General features: G+C 33.7%; 2 protein-coding genes across 5 annotated transcripts in view; one reads left to right on the top strand and one right to left on the bottom strand.

Annotated features, from left to right (window-relative positions):
- LOC118189399 (unconventional myosin-XV-like) overlaps positions 1–13,011 on the top strand; it is a 120,504-nt gene that overhangs the window by 88,942 nt on the left and 18,551 nt on the right. For all 3 annotated transcript variants that reach the window (XM_085817095.1, XM_085817094.1, XM_085817096.1), the window contains 4 exons: positions 11,856–11,928; positions 12,083–12,159; positions 12,364–12,446; positions 12,772–12,902. In XM_085817095.1, coding sequence (XP_085673221.1) covers positions 11,856–11,928; positions 12,083–12,159; positions 12,364–12,446; positions 12,772–12,902 — 364 coding nt within the window. The remainder of the gene's footprint in view (positions 1–11,855; positions 11,929–12,082; positions 12,160–12,363; positions 12,447–12,771; positions 12,903–13,011) is intronic.
- Positions 9,259–13,011, bottom strand: part of Alg1 (ALG1, chitobiosyldiphosphodolichol beta-mannosyltransferase) — a 102,977-nt gene continuing 99,224 nt past the window's right edge. The window contains exons 14-15 of one of the 2 annotated variants that reach the window (XR_004758269.2): positions 11,244–11,567; positions 9,259–10,019 (exon numbers count right to left, since the gene is read on the bottom strand). Coding sequence is in view for 1 of the 2 variants with exons in the window: in XM_035359992.2 (XP_035215883.2) it covers positions 11,541–11,567 (27 nt within the window). In the remaining variant the exon portion in view is untranslated. Of the gene's footprint in view, positions 10,020–10,270; positions 11,568–13,011 lie in introns of those variants that run through there. The other variant, XM_035359992.2, reaches the window with a different exon arrangement.

Below are 13,011 nucleotides of genomic sequence, written 5' to 3'. Positions count from 1 at the left end.
GACAGCCGTAAAGGAAGATCTACAGTCATCTTGTGCTGAACTGGTGTACGGCACAACTCTCAAGCTGCCTAGTGATATGATAACGTCATCTAAGATATCTCCGTATGACACACAATTTATCACGAATCTTAGGCATAGAATGCAACAATTGAATCCAATAGCAACATCTGCACATTGCCAAGAAAAATGTTACGTAAGTGCTACCTTAAAGTCGTGTACGCATGTATACTTACGTGTCGATCGAGTAAAGCCACCTCTGTGCCAACCATACACAGGTCCGCATAAAGTCCTTTCTAGAACGGACAAAACTTTCACAATTGATGTTAACGGTCTGAAATCTACTGTGTCTATAGACCGTGTGAAACCAGCCTATTTGCTTTCGGACTCTAATTTGCCTGAACTGAAAACAAATAAAGACTTAAAGACAGTTCAGCAGAATAAATCTGCAAACGAACTCTCTAAGACACAAACTGTCACCAGATCGGGAAGACATGTTCACTTCCCTAAGAAACTTGCTTCTTACATAACAATTTAAAACATTTTTTTTAAATTCATATCTTAACATATTTCTTGTTATTTCATGTTTATTATATGTGTCAATACCTTGTTATATATTGAATTTCATTTTGATCTTTTCTAATTTTATATTCTAATTTTGTAATCATGTAAAAATACCCGACAGTTCGGATACTCTGAGATAATTTCATAACCTATGTCGTTCCTTTGAATAGCCATTAAAGGAACTGGGGGGAAACTCTGTGGTGATGGCGATAAGGAGCGCGCCTTGCGCCCTCCGATAAGTGTGGCAACCCTAGAGGAGAAGTTTCTTACGAGTAGCGAGCAGAGCGAAACAGGCAGGCTGTCGGGGAGTATGCGCGATGTTCCTAAATAAAGTTTAATTTTTATTGTGCACTATGTCTTGTTAATATTATATTAATGCAGTAAGAACATAATCTGTGATATGGAATTCGAGGATTGGTGGTAAAAACATAACAGGAAATTTCCACCATAAAACGCACATTAACGTATTCTGCGCATGCGTAAAGGTATTAAGCTTTTGTACTTTTGAAAGTTTGTAGCTTTGGGGTCCGGATTATGGACGTCCAGATTAAAGACTTTGTACTGTATCTATATTTCAGGAATAATATAAATAACGTTTCTTTCAGTAGAAATTGCGTTCTTGTTTTCTGAATGTGGCTCCAAATACTCTCTCAGTTCATCCCAAATTAAAATAACTATAAATTTTGGCAATATGAAAACATCTTCTGGCAGAGCAAAAGTATCAACATATTTTCTATAAATTCGCCACCCATTAAGAGATCTACGACCGTATTCTTCGTTTAAATATCAAAAAATCAGCGGTGAAAACAAATACAAAGCCATTGTCTACTTAATACGTCAACAGCACAACCCTGATTGACAACGCGGCAACACTTTTTCGCGCGCTTTCGACAACTTCCGTACTCAGATATAGGATGTCGGGCGCAGACCTGTTTTTCACTAACAGCGACATCTGGCGGCCCACAACTTGCTGTCGACTCTCATAGTGTAGGATAACCGTCCAGGACGGTTATTCTACGCTACGAGAGTCGACAGCAAGTTGTGGGCCGCCAGATGTCGCTGCTAGTAAAAAACAGGTCTGCCCGACATCCTATATTCTCTGAGTACGGAAGTTGTCGAAAGCGCGTGAAAAAGTGTTGCCGCGCCGTCAATCAGGGTTGTGCAGTTGACGTACTAAGTAGACAATGGCTTTGTATGTGTTTTCGCTGCTGATTTTTTCATATTTAAACGAAGAATACGGTCGTAGATCTCTGAATCGGTGGCGAATTTATAGAAAATATATTGATGCTTTTGCTCTGCCAAAAGATGTTTTCATTGCGTATTTCAGATTGCCAAAATTTATAGTTATTTTAATTTGCGATGAACTGAGAGAGTATTTGGAGCCACATTCAGAAAACAAGAACGAAATTTCTACTGAAAGAAAAGTTATACTATTCCAGAAATTATAGATATAAATTGTAATTGTATGCTTTAAAAATGTAGAAGATGATAAGTTTATCAAGCACATAAATTTTCTTTATTTAACACAAATATAGACATCCGATAAGCTTCTACTCGATTTATGTACAGCAAGAATTACGTTTACTTTAAAATCTAACAGTTGAATACCTTACCAATAATACTGTGAACACAAAAAGGAATGTCGTTCATTATTACGCGAAATTCACACTACTGTAAAATAAAAATTTAAAAAAAAATTATATAACTATAAAATAGCTTTATAATATCTTTTTCAGTAGCTGTACTACTACTAATGTGATACTTTCAAAAATAAGTTTTAGCTCAGAGGGGCTATTAATTATTAATTTCGTTTTGCCATTTTGTGGCGTTTCACTTTTCAAATCGTTGCCACCAAGTATTATCGCACTCTATTATATTTAAAGAAATTAAATAATGAGGAATCTGCAGAATGTATGAATGTTTCTCGCACAGTGATAAAACAACACTACCTAGAGCCATGAAATTCTGAATAACGTAATCCTCCATCCTAATATAGGCATCTGGAGGCCCAAATTTGGAACTGAGAATTAGTTTTATTATCTATTTCATATTTTGTAAAGCATTTATGAGTTTTTCATTAAGAAACCCAACGATCTCAAAGCGAGCAATAGCAACATTGTACAGAAAAAAACATTTTCATATCTAGCGAAGGAGATTATGTATCGGAAATTCTAAAGATATGCTTTTTTTAAATTATATGATATTGCTGTTGAATTGAATTTTATGGTTTAAGTGCGGAAAACATGATATTTAATAAATAAAGATAACACGCAAAACGTTAAATAATGGCCCTTTGGAAGTAATATAAAATCTGAAGGCTTTCAGATTTATTTATTTATTTATTATTATTTTGTGTGTAATTTTATTACGTTTTAAAACTGGTTTCTAAGTGAGGACTTTCTAAGGGGAACTGGCTGGTGTACAAGTTACACATGTGGAAAGCCACAAAAACGCCGGCTAGCTCGTTCCCGGGATTCAAACCTCGGACCAATAAAAAATCATTGTTTCTTTGCAAATTTAACAAAAAAAAAAAAAAAAAAAAATACTGTTCATAGCATTCTTTTTTTTATATTGTAAAAGAGATACTGATTATTATTAGTTTTCTATTTAAAATGTGTCGAAACGCTTGTTTGACAAGGACTTCAACTGTAAGAGACCTACACTGATTATTTTTACTTTAGTACTTACACTGTGAAAATATTACTATATTTTAATTATTTTCACATAATAAAATCTTTTGAGAAGGAAGAATATTTAAACTGAGCAGTTCTTATATATATAAAAAATTCAAGTAACAGCAATGTAATATTAAAAAAAAAGGTGTTAGTAATTGTGTGACAAAAATTGCAAAACGAATTAATCACACATACAGGATAGATTAGTTTAATTTTGGTTATATATTTTATATTGAAAAAATATTTTCTTTCATGTTAATTATAGAATAAATTATTTAAAATAAAGCATTTTGATGCGTGTGTGATAGTTGAATGCAGCAGCAATCGGCCATACTGTAATAGCGAATGAATTTTATTTCTTTTCCTGAAAGAAATAATTTTCATAGTAAAAGAAAATAAAAAAAAAGGGAAGAAATATTTTTCCAATAGTAACTGTAAAATAAATTGCGGGAAAACAGTTTTAATGTAAGCATGGGGGAAAAAAAAAAAGAAAAAAAGAAAGAAAGAAAGGAAAAAAAAAAACTTAGTTTGCTATTAGATTGTAATGCAAATTAATCATATTATAAATTTAAATGATTAAAATTGTTTATTTCTAAAAGGATTTGAAGTAAGCTTAATTCATTTACTTTTATCTATTTACCATTGCTTTTGTGGTATCCCATATCACTCTTTATTTCTTAGCTCTAAATTCCTGAGTTAAGTTTCCCCTTAAAAAACGGAATTTTCCTTCACATAACACAGCAGCATATTACGCTGCGTGTTGGTCATAATACTGTTTTGTGCAATTTTTTTCGAACTACAAATGCAGCGTGTGAGTTAGTGAAATAATGGGAGGATATTCCTAGAACTTCAGCCAGCGTGTGCTATAAATTTCGTCACTCGTCTGTACTGCGATTGGTCTAAAGCTCCTTGAAGCCTTGTCCCCTTTCAGTAAAGTTAAATGGACCCACCCGCCCACCAACTGAGGACCACAGAATGGCTTTCTCCGATATGTTGTTGATAGCTGTCCATACCGGTTTCTTTGAGTCAATATTGTTCGCTTAAGTTGTAGACAGATCCAGTGATCATAGAATAGGCGTCCAGGTTAGAGGTGGGTCAACACCTTAAAGAGCTCGTTATTTTGTAACTATGTAACTCTGAAATAAATCGTTCAATCGTTTTGAAATTTTAATCATTTTCTATTCTGTACATAATCTTCCTGTAGTGTCGCTTCAGTTCCGTTAAGTTTCTAATGAAGTTTAGTTAAAGCGGAATGGCATCACCTTCTAGTCTCCGAAAAGAACGAAGTAAACAAACTCCGAGTTTTTGTCACGCGATGCTACGTGCATGTAAAATGTAAATAAATCTTATGAATAAGTATCTATAACATCGTAAGGAATAAAATATTGGTTCCATAGGAGTCAGAGAAGTGTTATTTTTCTATATTTCACTGGTGTATCCCGGCGTGATCGAATTCTACAATGGCTGACGAAGACGAAACCGAAATTAAAGCAACAACTGCATCTGTCGCCAAGGTAAGCGTTAAAGTTCCTCCTTTTTGGAAGCCAGATCCTAAAATATGGTTTATTCAACTAGAAGCACAATTTAGAAATGCAAAAATTAGTGTAGATCAAACAAAATATGATTATGTTATAAGCTCCATTGAACCCGATATTTTGTCACAGGTATCTGATATTCTGCTAAGTCCACCACAAGATAATAAATATGAGGCAATTAAAAATAGACTAATTTCATTATATGCTGATTCAGAGACTCAAAAAACCCAAAAATTACTGAGTGAGTTAGAACTGGGTGACAAAAAGCCGTCTCAATTACTGTGTGAGATGCGTAATTTAGCTGGCGATAAAGTAACAGATACTTTCCTAAAAACATTGTGGCTACAACGTTTACCCGTTAATATGCGTAGCATTATATCTGTTAGTAGTGAAGATTTGTCAAAAGTGGCTACAATGGCCGATAAGATTTGGGAATTAAACCCTGTTACTCCCCAAATAGCTGCTGCATCATCCATAACGGTAAAAACGGAAGTGATTGAAAGTTTACAAAAACAGGTTAGTGAACTTAGCTTACAAGTTTCTGCTTTAAGCAAGCAACGTCATAGTCGTCCCTATTGTCGTAACCGATCCAAATCAAGAGATAGGAGTTACAGTGGTAACAGATCTAGTGATATTTAATACTATCATAAAAAATTCGGTGATAAGTCATTTAAGTGTAAACAACCCTGCAACTACTCATCAACATCACAGACAAATAGTCCGGAAAACCAGCTCCCCGTCTCTCATTGACGACGGAGGGACAAGGGGTGCAGCTGAGTCGTCTTTTCATCAGCGACAAAGAATCGGCTACCCAATTTTTAATAGATACTGGGGCAGAAATTTCTGTCATTCCTCCCTTGCCTGCAGATAAGAAAAACATCTCAAAATTAGAACTCTTTGCTGCAAATGGTACGAAAATTAAAACATATGGCCAAAAATTACACAAGCTTGATCTTGGACTCAGACGATCATTCACATGGCCTTTTGTAATTGCGGACGTAAACAAACCGATAATAGGCATGGATTTTCTTGCAAATTTTAACCTTTTGGTAGATTCTAAAAATCGCAAGTTGATTGATGGTACTACATTCTTAACAACCAATGGAACTCCTTGTTTTCAAAATAACAATAATAATATTCCGATTTTAAATGCCGTAAATGATCCATATAAACGTATCATTAACGATTTTCCGGATTTGTTAAAACTCAATGTAGTTAATAATAAAGTTAAAAATCATAACATCGAACATTATATCGAAACCAGAGGTCCACCAGTTTTCGCTAAAGCCAGGAGACTATCAGCTGAGAAACTTAAAGCGGCTAAAAAGGAGTTTGAATTTATGCTCCAAATGGGTTTATGCAGACCATCCAAAAGTAACTGGTCGAGCCCACTACATCTCGCTATGAAGAAATCAGGTGATTGGAGACCTTGTGGAGACTATCGAGCGTTAAACAACGTCACGATTCCTGATAGATACCCTCTACCATTTTTAACAGATTGCAGTTCCATTTTAGCGGGAAAAAGAGTTTTCTCATCCATAGACCTCATTAGAGCGTACCAACAAATTCCAGTTCGCGAAGAAGATATACCGAAAACGGCCATTCTCACTCCCTTTGGCTTATTCGAGTTCCCATTCATGACGTTCGGCCTACGAAATGCGGCCCAAACGTTCCAACGTTTCATGAACAGTGTGTTGAATGGACTAGAATTCGTGTTTTGCTATTTGGATGACATTCTAATAGCCTCCCCAGATGAAGAAACTCACCAAAAACATCTACGAGCAGTCCTTGAGAGACTAAACGAATATGGCCTGTGTATTAATGCGGCAAAGTGTAAATTTGGTCAAGCAAAACTTGCATTCCTGGGATACGAAGTGTCAGCTGAAGGACTTAAACCTCTCTCAACGAAAGTTGATGCCATCAAAAATTTCCCAGAACCAAAATCATTTACTAGTTTAAGACGATTTTTAGGTATGGTGAATTTTTATCACAGATTCATACCAAATTGTGCAAAACTGCAACAACCTTTAACAACAATGCTCAGTGGTATTAAAAAGAACTGCAGAAAAGAAATAACCTGGACGGCAGAAACAAAAAACGCCTTCCAGATCTTAAAAGATGCACTTATTCATGACACAAACTTAACTCACCCATCCGAAAAGGCTGAAATATCGCTAACAACTGATGCTTCCGATACTGCCATTGGAGCCGTTTTTCATCAGATTGTGAATAATGAAAAACAACCTTTAAGTTTCTTTTCCCGGAATTTGACATCAGCACAACAAAAATATAGTGCCTACGATAGAGAACTCTTAGCCATCTATACAGCAGTAAAACATTTCAAATACATCTTAGAAGGGCGAACTTTTGCAATATACACGGATCACAAACCACTAACATTTGCCTTCCAACAAAATTTGGAAAAAGCTTCCCCACGACAAGCTAGACAACTGTCATATATTGGCCAGTTCTCAACCGATATCCGATTCATACAAGGGCATGAAAATACCGTCGCTGATGCTCTCTCTCGCATAGACACCATTTCTGTACCATCTGCAATAGACTTACAAACTATAGTAGACTGTCAAGAAGATGACGACTTGGAGACACTAAAAAACAACCCAAACTTAAAAATCCTACAGATCCCTATACCGGACAGCGACAAGAAAATTTACTGTGATACTTCTACAAATTATAATCGACCATACATCCCTGCAAAGTTTCGGCAGAAAATATTTTCTTCAATCCATAATTTATCTCATCCTGGAATAAGATCCACGATAAAATTGATAACACGACGTTTCATATGGCCCAATATGAATAAAGACTGCCAACTATGGACTAGAGCATGTTTATCTTGCCAAAGATCTAAAGTTCACAGACATACACATTCATCTTTGGGAGAATTCAAAGTACCTCCACACAGATTCCAGCTTTTAAACGTAGATCTGGTGGCTCCGCTACCTCCTTGCAAAGGATTCAAATACCTTCTAACCATCATCGATCGTTATACACGATGGATCGAAGCGGTACCGTTAGAAGATCAATCAGCAGAATCTATTGCTAAAGCTTTGATTTATACTTGGTTTTCACGCTTTGGAATTCCGAATCGCATAACATCTGACCAAGGTCGGCAATTTGATAGCCAACTTTTTCAAGCTTTAGGAAAATATCTTGGTTTTCATACAAACACTACAACTGCGTACCATCCACAGGCAAATAGCCTGATCGAAAGACAACACCGAACTTTAAAAGCAAGTCTCAAATGTCATCTACTCGAATCAAAATCATGGCTGGAAGCATTGCCTTTCGTTCTTTTAGGCATAAGATCTGCCATCAAGGAAGACTTAGGTTGCTCATCCGCAGAACTTGTATACGGAACTCCTTTAGCATTACCTGGTGAATTCTTTTCCACAGTACCTCATATGAAACAGTCTGAATTTTCTCAAAACCTTCAGAAAATAATAAGAGCTATGAAGCCAAATTCTACCACCACCCATGGAAATAGAACAGTCTTTGTTTCTAAACATCTTTCCAACTGTTCTCACGTATTCCTATACAACAACATTAATAATTCGTCGCTACAGCCTGTCTATCTTGGACCGTATCCTGTAAGAGCAAGAAAGGATAAGTACTTCGATATTGAAATCCAAGGAAAAGTTAAAAGAGTTTCAATAGACAGACTAAAGCCATGTTTCCTAGTGCAAGATTCTGATATTCCTTTTCAAAACTCCCATTCCAAGAAAGCGGAACTTTGGGAAACACCTTCACTCAAGAACACTGAAGGAACTTCAGAAAATCATCATGAAACTAAGACTACTAGAACCGGCAGACATGTGAAGTTCCCCAGTCACTTTAAAGACTATTTTCCATAATCGCTGTCACTAGGAAGGGGGTGTGTAGTGTCGCTTCAGTTCCGTTAAGTTTCTAATGAAGTTTAGTTAAAGCGGAATGGCAACACCTTCTAGTCTCCGATTCACTATGGGCCATTTATTTTTTAATTTATTTTGTCCCAACTTTTCTTTCGGGCCTTTTGAACTCGTATAAAACAATACGAAGCTCCTTTTTACTATCCTCTAAATCACGAAATTGCCCTCTTTCTATATACCTTTCCTTCGCACCTATGCTTGATTTTTCGCCCATCGGTGCAGAAAGACTTAGCGGGTGCAAAACAAGACATCTGTCTACTTTGTCTGTCTGTCTGTCTAAAGAACGAAGTAAACAAACTCCGAGTTTTTGTCACGCGATGCTACGTGCATGTAAAATGTAAATAAATCTTATGAATAAGTATCTATAACATCGTAAGGAATAAAATATTGGTTCCATAGGAGTCAGAGAAGTGTTATTTTTCTATATTTGCACACCAGACACTTCACTTCCTATTCACCAATTTTTGTGTCCATCGGACGACTCCTTTTTGGTGCGTCGATTTTTTTGTTATAGAGTGTAAGAAGAATATTCTGAAAAATATATATGTACATTTAAAAGAATGGAAGCAAACGTTTTATTTTCATATGACATACTGACAATTGTATTTATAAAACTTCAGGTCTCGTGTACATATATATATATATATATATTGAAAACATAAAAATTCTAGACACCACGAAATAATTAACATTTAAAATGAACAGAAAACATTGAAAGAGAAGTAATTAAAACAGGAACTTGGGTTATAATATGCATACATATAGAGTGTCTGCAAATTGTTTTCCAAAATAAGAGGACTGATAGTACCCATCAAGTCAAACAGTACTTGAAATGGAACCTACAACCCTATTCCACTAATAAAGTCAGAAAAGTGGTGTAAAGTTAAATGCCAAAGTTCAACTCCCCCCCCCCCCAGAAAAAGTTTTTGCATGTTCCTCATACATGCAATCTGCCATGGCCTTCACAAAGTTGTTTCAGATATCTCATTATGGTAACAGTCTGTAGCTTGAGGATTAACACTTTGACAGAATAATGTTTGCTTCTGCTGGCTTTGTATGGAACCTTGATGAGATAATCACTGCAATTGTTATTGCTACTGCTTTTCACTGGAAATCTGCATACAGCAAATAGTATTTGTCGATCTAGAACTTCTCTGGCAGGACACAAATGATGCCAGATGTGACAAATTGTCCTTGCTGGTTGTATTTTTAAGTTAATTTTTCTTGAAACTGTGAGTGCAATGTGGCCCTAGTAAATATTATTCATTTTGACAGATACTGTCATCCCTCTTTTTTACTTGAAACAGAGTATGAACACACTGTATTAGAAAAAAAGAGAGAGAAACTGGTTTCAATATTTAGTTTCTTATATTAAAATATATTTATGAAAAATACTGCTCTGCATAAGTACTGCATTCTCACAGAAAAAATGACAAATGTGAAAAAATATACAAATACATCAAAATTTCAAAACAATAAAACCTCTCAAAAACTCTCATTTGTAACTTTATGTACATTTGTAGTTTGAACTAAAAAATATTTTCTTTTTTGGTATACAAAATTGAAGTAGTTTTTTTTTTTTTTTTTTTTTTTTTACTTTTCTATTTAATGTGGTATCTTAAAAAATTTCTCTGAATTTATTTACATTAGATTAACATAGTTTATCAAAATGCATTATATGTCTTTTCATTTCACAAAGCATCATAATTACTACATTTCCCTTTGTATAAGACGCTTTCATGCATAACATGCAGCTTGATTTTGGGAACATAAAACAAAAAATAAAGAATTATTTGATTGACAAACTGGTTTTTATTAGGATGCTGGATAAAAAATTAATAGGGAAAAATATTACCTAAAGTTATTGAAATCAACACTTATTTGGTATAAAACTTGGCATCACTGTCAGAACTCCCATCCATTAGTTCTCATTAAGTACATAATAGCCCAAGATGCAGTTTTCTCTAATGCATTATATCAGTTCATCTTTAGTACGGATAGTCTTGTCCTAAAAGGATTCTTTTAGAGTTCTTTATCTTTAGGCTTAAGCTGACTTACGGGAAAGCTTCTTTGTTAGGAGCTAGAAACGATATCATCTAAAACCTTCACATCTCTTGGTTTATTAATTAATGATGGGCGGAAGAAACTGTTGCAAATCTCAAAGGAAATTGCAGATATTTCAGTTTTTAAAGAAACAGGTAAATGACATTCTAAGGGTTAACATGCACCCTTGGTTTCGTTCAGTGTTTTGCTGTTGCCACTAGTGCCAGCCACTACTGTATATGATGCACCCAGTTTTTAGACACAAAATTTTTAAAGAAAAAGAGCATCTTATATACCAGGAAATATAGTACATTTTTGCTGCTATTGTAAATGTTTTATCAATAAGTTCAGTGCTTTCAGAATTTTATACAAAATATTCATTTATACCCAAAAGAATTATTTAACGTTATATAATAAACATTTTGCTTCAAATTTTCAAATAAAATTTAAAGATAGTTTGAAAATAAAATTGCAATGTAATTACGGAAACATTTGATTACTTCAAAAGCCATTAAATCATAAATCAGGGTCCCTGAGATGCAACTTTCGATGACTTGTCAGAACACTTCGATAATTGAAACGTTTAGGGCAAAGATCACATGCAAAAGGTCGTTCATTGTTATGAGTGGCCATGTGTCTATTTAGTGTTCCTTTCTGAGTAAATCTTTTCCCACATAAGCTGCATTTGTGCTGATATCGCTCAGAAGAATGCTTCTCTGAATACCGGTCACAATACTCAACTCCCCGATGATAAAACGTCCGTGTATGTTGAGCTGTAATTGCATAGTCTTTAAGAATCAAATTATTAAATTGTTGATCAGAATCTAAAAAAAGAAAACGTATATCAATTGCATATTTATTATAATACATCATTTTTGTGAAATAATAATTATATTAACAAATTTATCAAAATACAGAAAGTAAAATTCTATAGTTAAATAACTATTTTAAATAAATAATATAAATTTATAACTAATACTACACTAAATTATGATATGTAATTCTATCACTAAATTATAAATAAGATGTTTTGGTACAAATGTCATTAATATAATATATAAATTAAATCCATAACAAACATTTTTAAACCATAATTATACTCTTTTTTTTAGTTTCCAATTATAACATCACTTCTTAAACTGGAATCAGAGTATTTGAACAGACTGGCAGTGGACAGTTTTACAGGTAGAAATTTATACTTATTAAACTAATAAAGCATTTTCAAATTAGTTGTCATAATAAGAATACACAGTAAAAAAGTGTGTAAAAAATACACAGAATTTTTTAATTTCTCTCATACTAAACACTGTTAAATTTTATTATTTATGCTCTTTTAAAGCAATCATGAGATATATGGGAGATTTACCGCTAGGATTGCATCAAAAAGAGGTTGAATGTGTTTATACTATTTTAGTGGTAAGTTTTAAATCTATTTCATAAATTTCAAGATTAATTTATACTGTTAGTATATAGTAAAAATAATAGTACTTTGCAGACTATTTGAATAATCATTACAATTTTTATATACTTATGATGAAAAACGACCAAAAATATTTTATTTAAAAAGTGCATTTTATTAGATTCCTCTTTCGGCAACTAAATCTAATTTGCCTATAACAGATATGTCATCACCATCCTTCTTTACGAGATGAAGTTTACTGTCAGCTAATGAAACAAACTACTAACAACAAAAGCTTAAATCCGTAAGTATATTCAACTTAAATTACAAAATGCATTTTTAATTGTTTCATTTTATACAGAATTAAATTTGCTTTTATATAAATGACTTAAAATGAACTTATTTTACATAAAAAAAGCTGTCTAAATATATTATTAAAACTAATATTCTCTTAGATAAATTTGATACAAAAATCTAGCAAGAAAATTAAACTGAAAGAATTTTAGACAATATTAAATAGCAATCAGTATCTGCAAAAATAGTTCCGTTTAGCTTCTAGATTTTGATACATTTAAGATTCATAATTCTGATTCAGTTCAAATTTACATAGTTTTCCTCTCCTCCCTAAGAGATAGCAGGATACGAGGATGGAGACTGCTTGCATTTATAGCTGCCTTCTTCAAATGCTCTGACAGTTTAATGCCTTATTTAAGGAAATATTTGGATACAGCTGCTCAAGATCAAAGACGATTAGAACATGGTAATATATATATTTTATCTCTTCTGAGAAATTATAAAAACATTATAATACAAAAAATTCAATTTTATTTCCTGAAAGGGAAAACAATTAAAGCAAATAATTGATAAAT

Source organism: Stegodyphus dumicola, chromosome 5 (genome assembly GCF_044657685.1).
Source record: "Stegodyphus dumicola isolate Sdum_Otavi_A_Nest chromosome 5, ASM4465768v1".
NCBI lineage: Eukaryota > Metazoa > Arthropoda > Arachnida > Araneae > Eresidae > Stegodyphus > Stegodyphus dumicola.
This window is presented reverse-complemented; position numbering and strand designations above follow the sequence as displayed.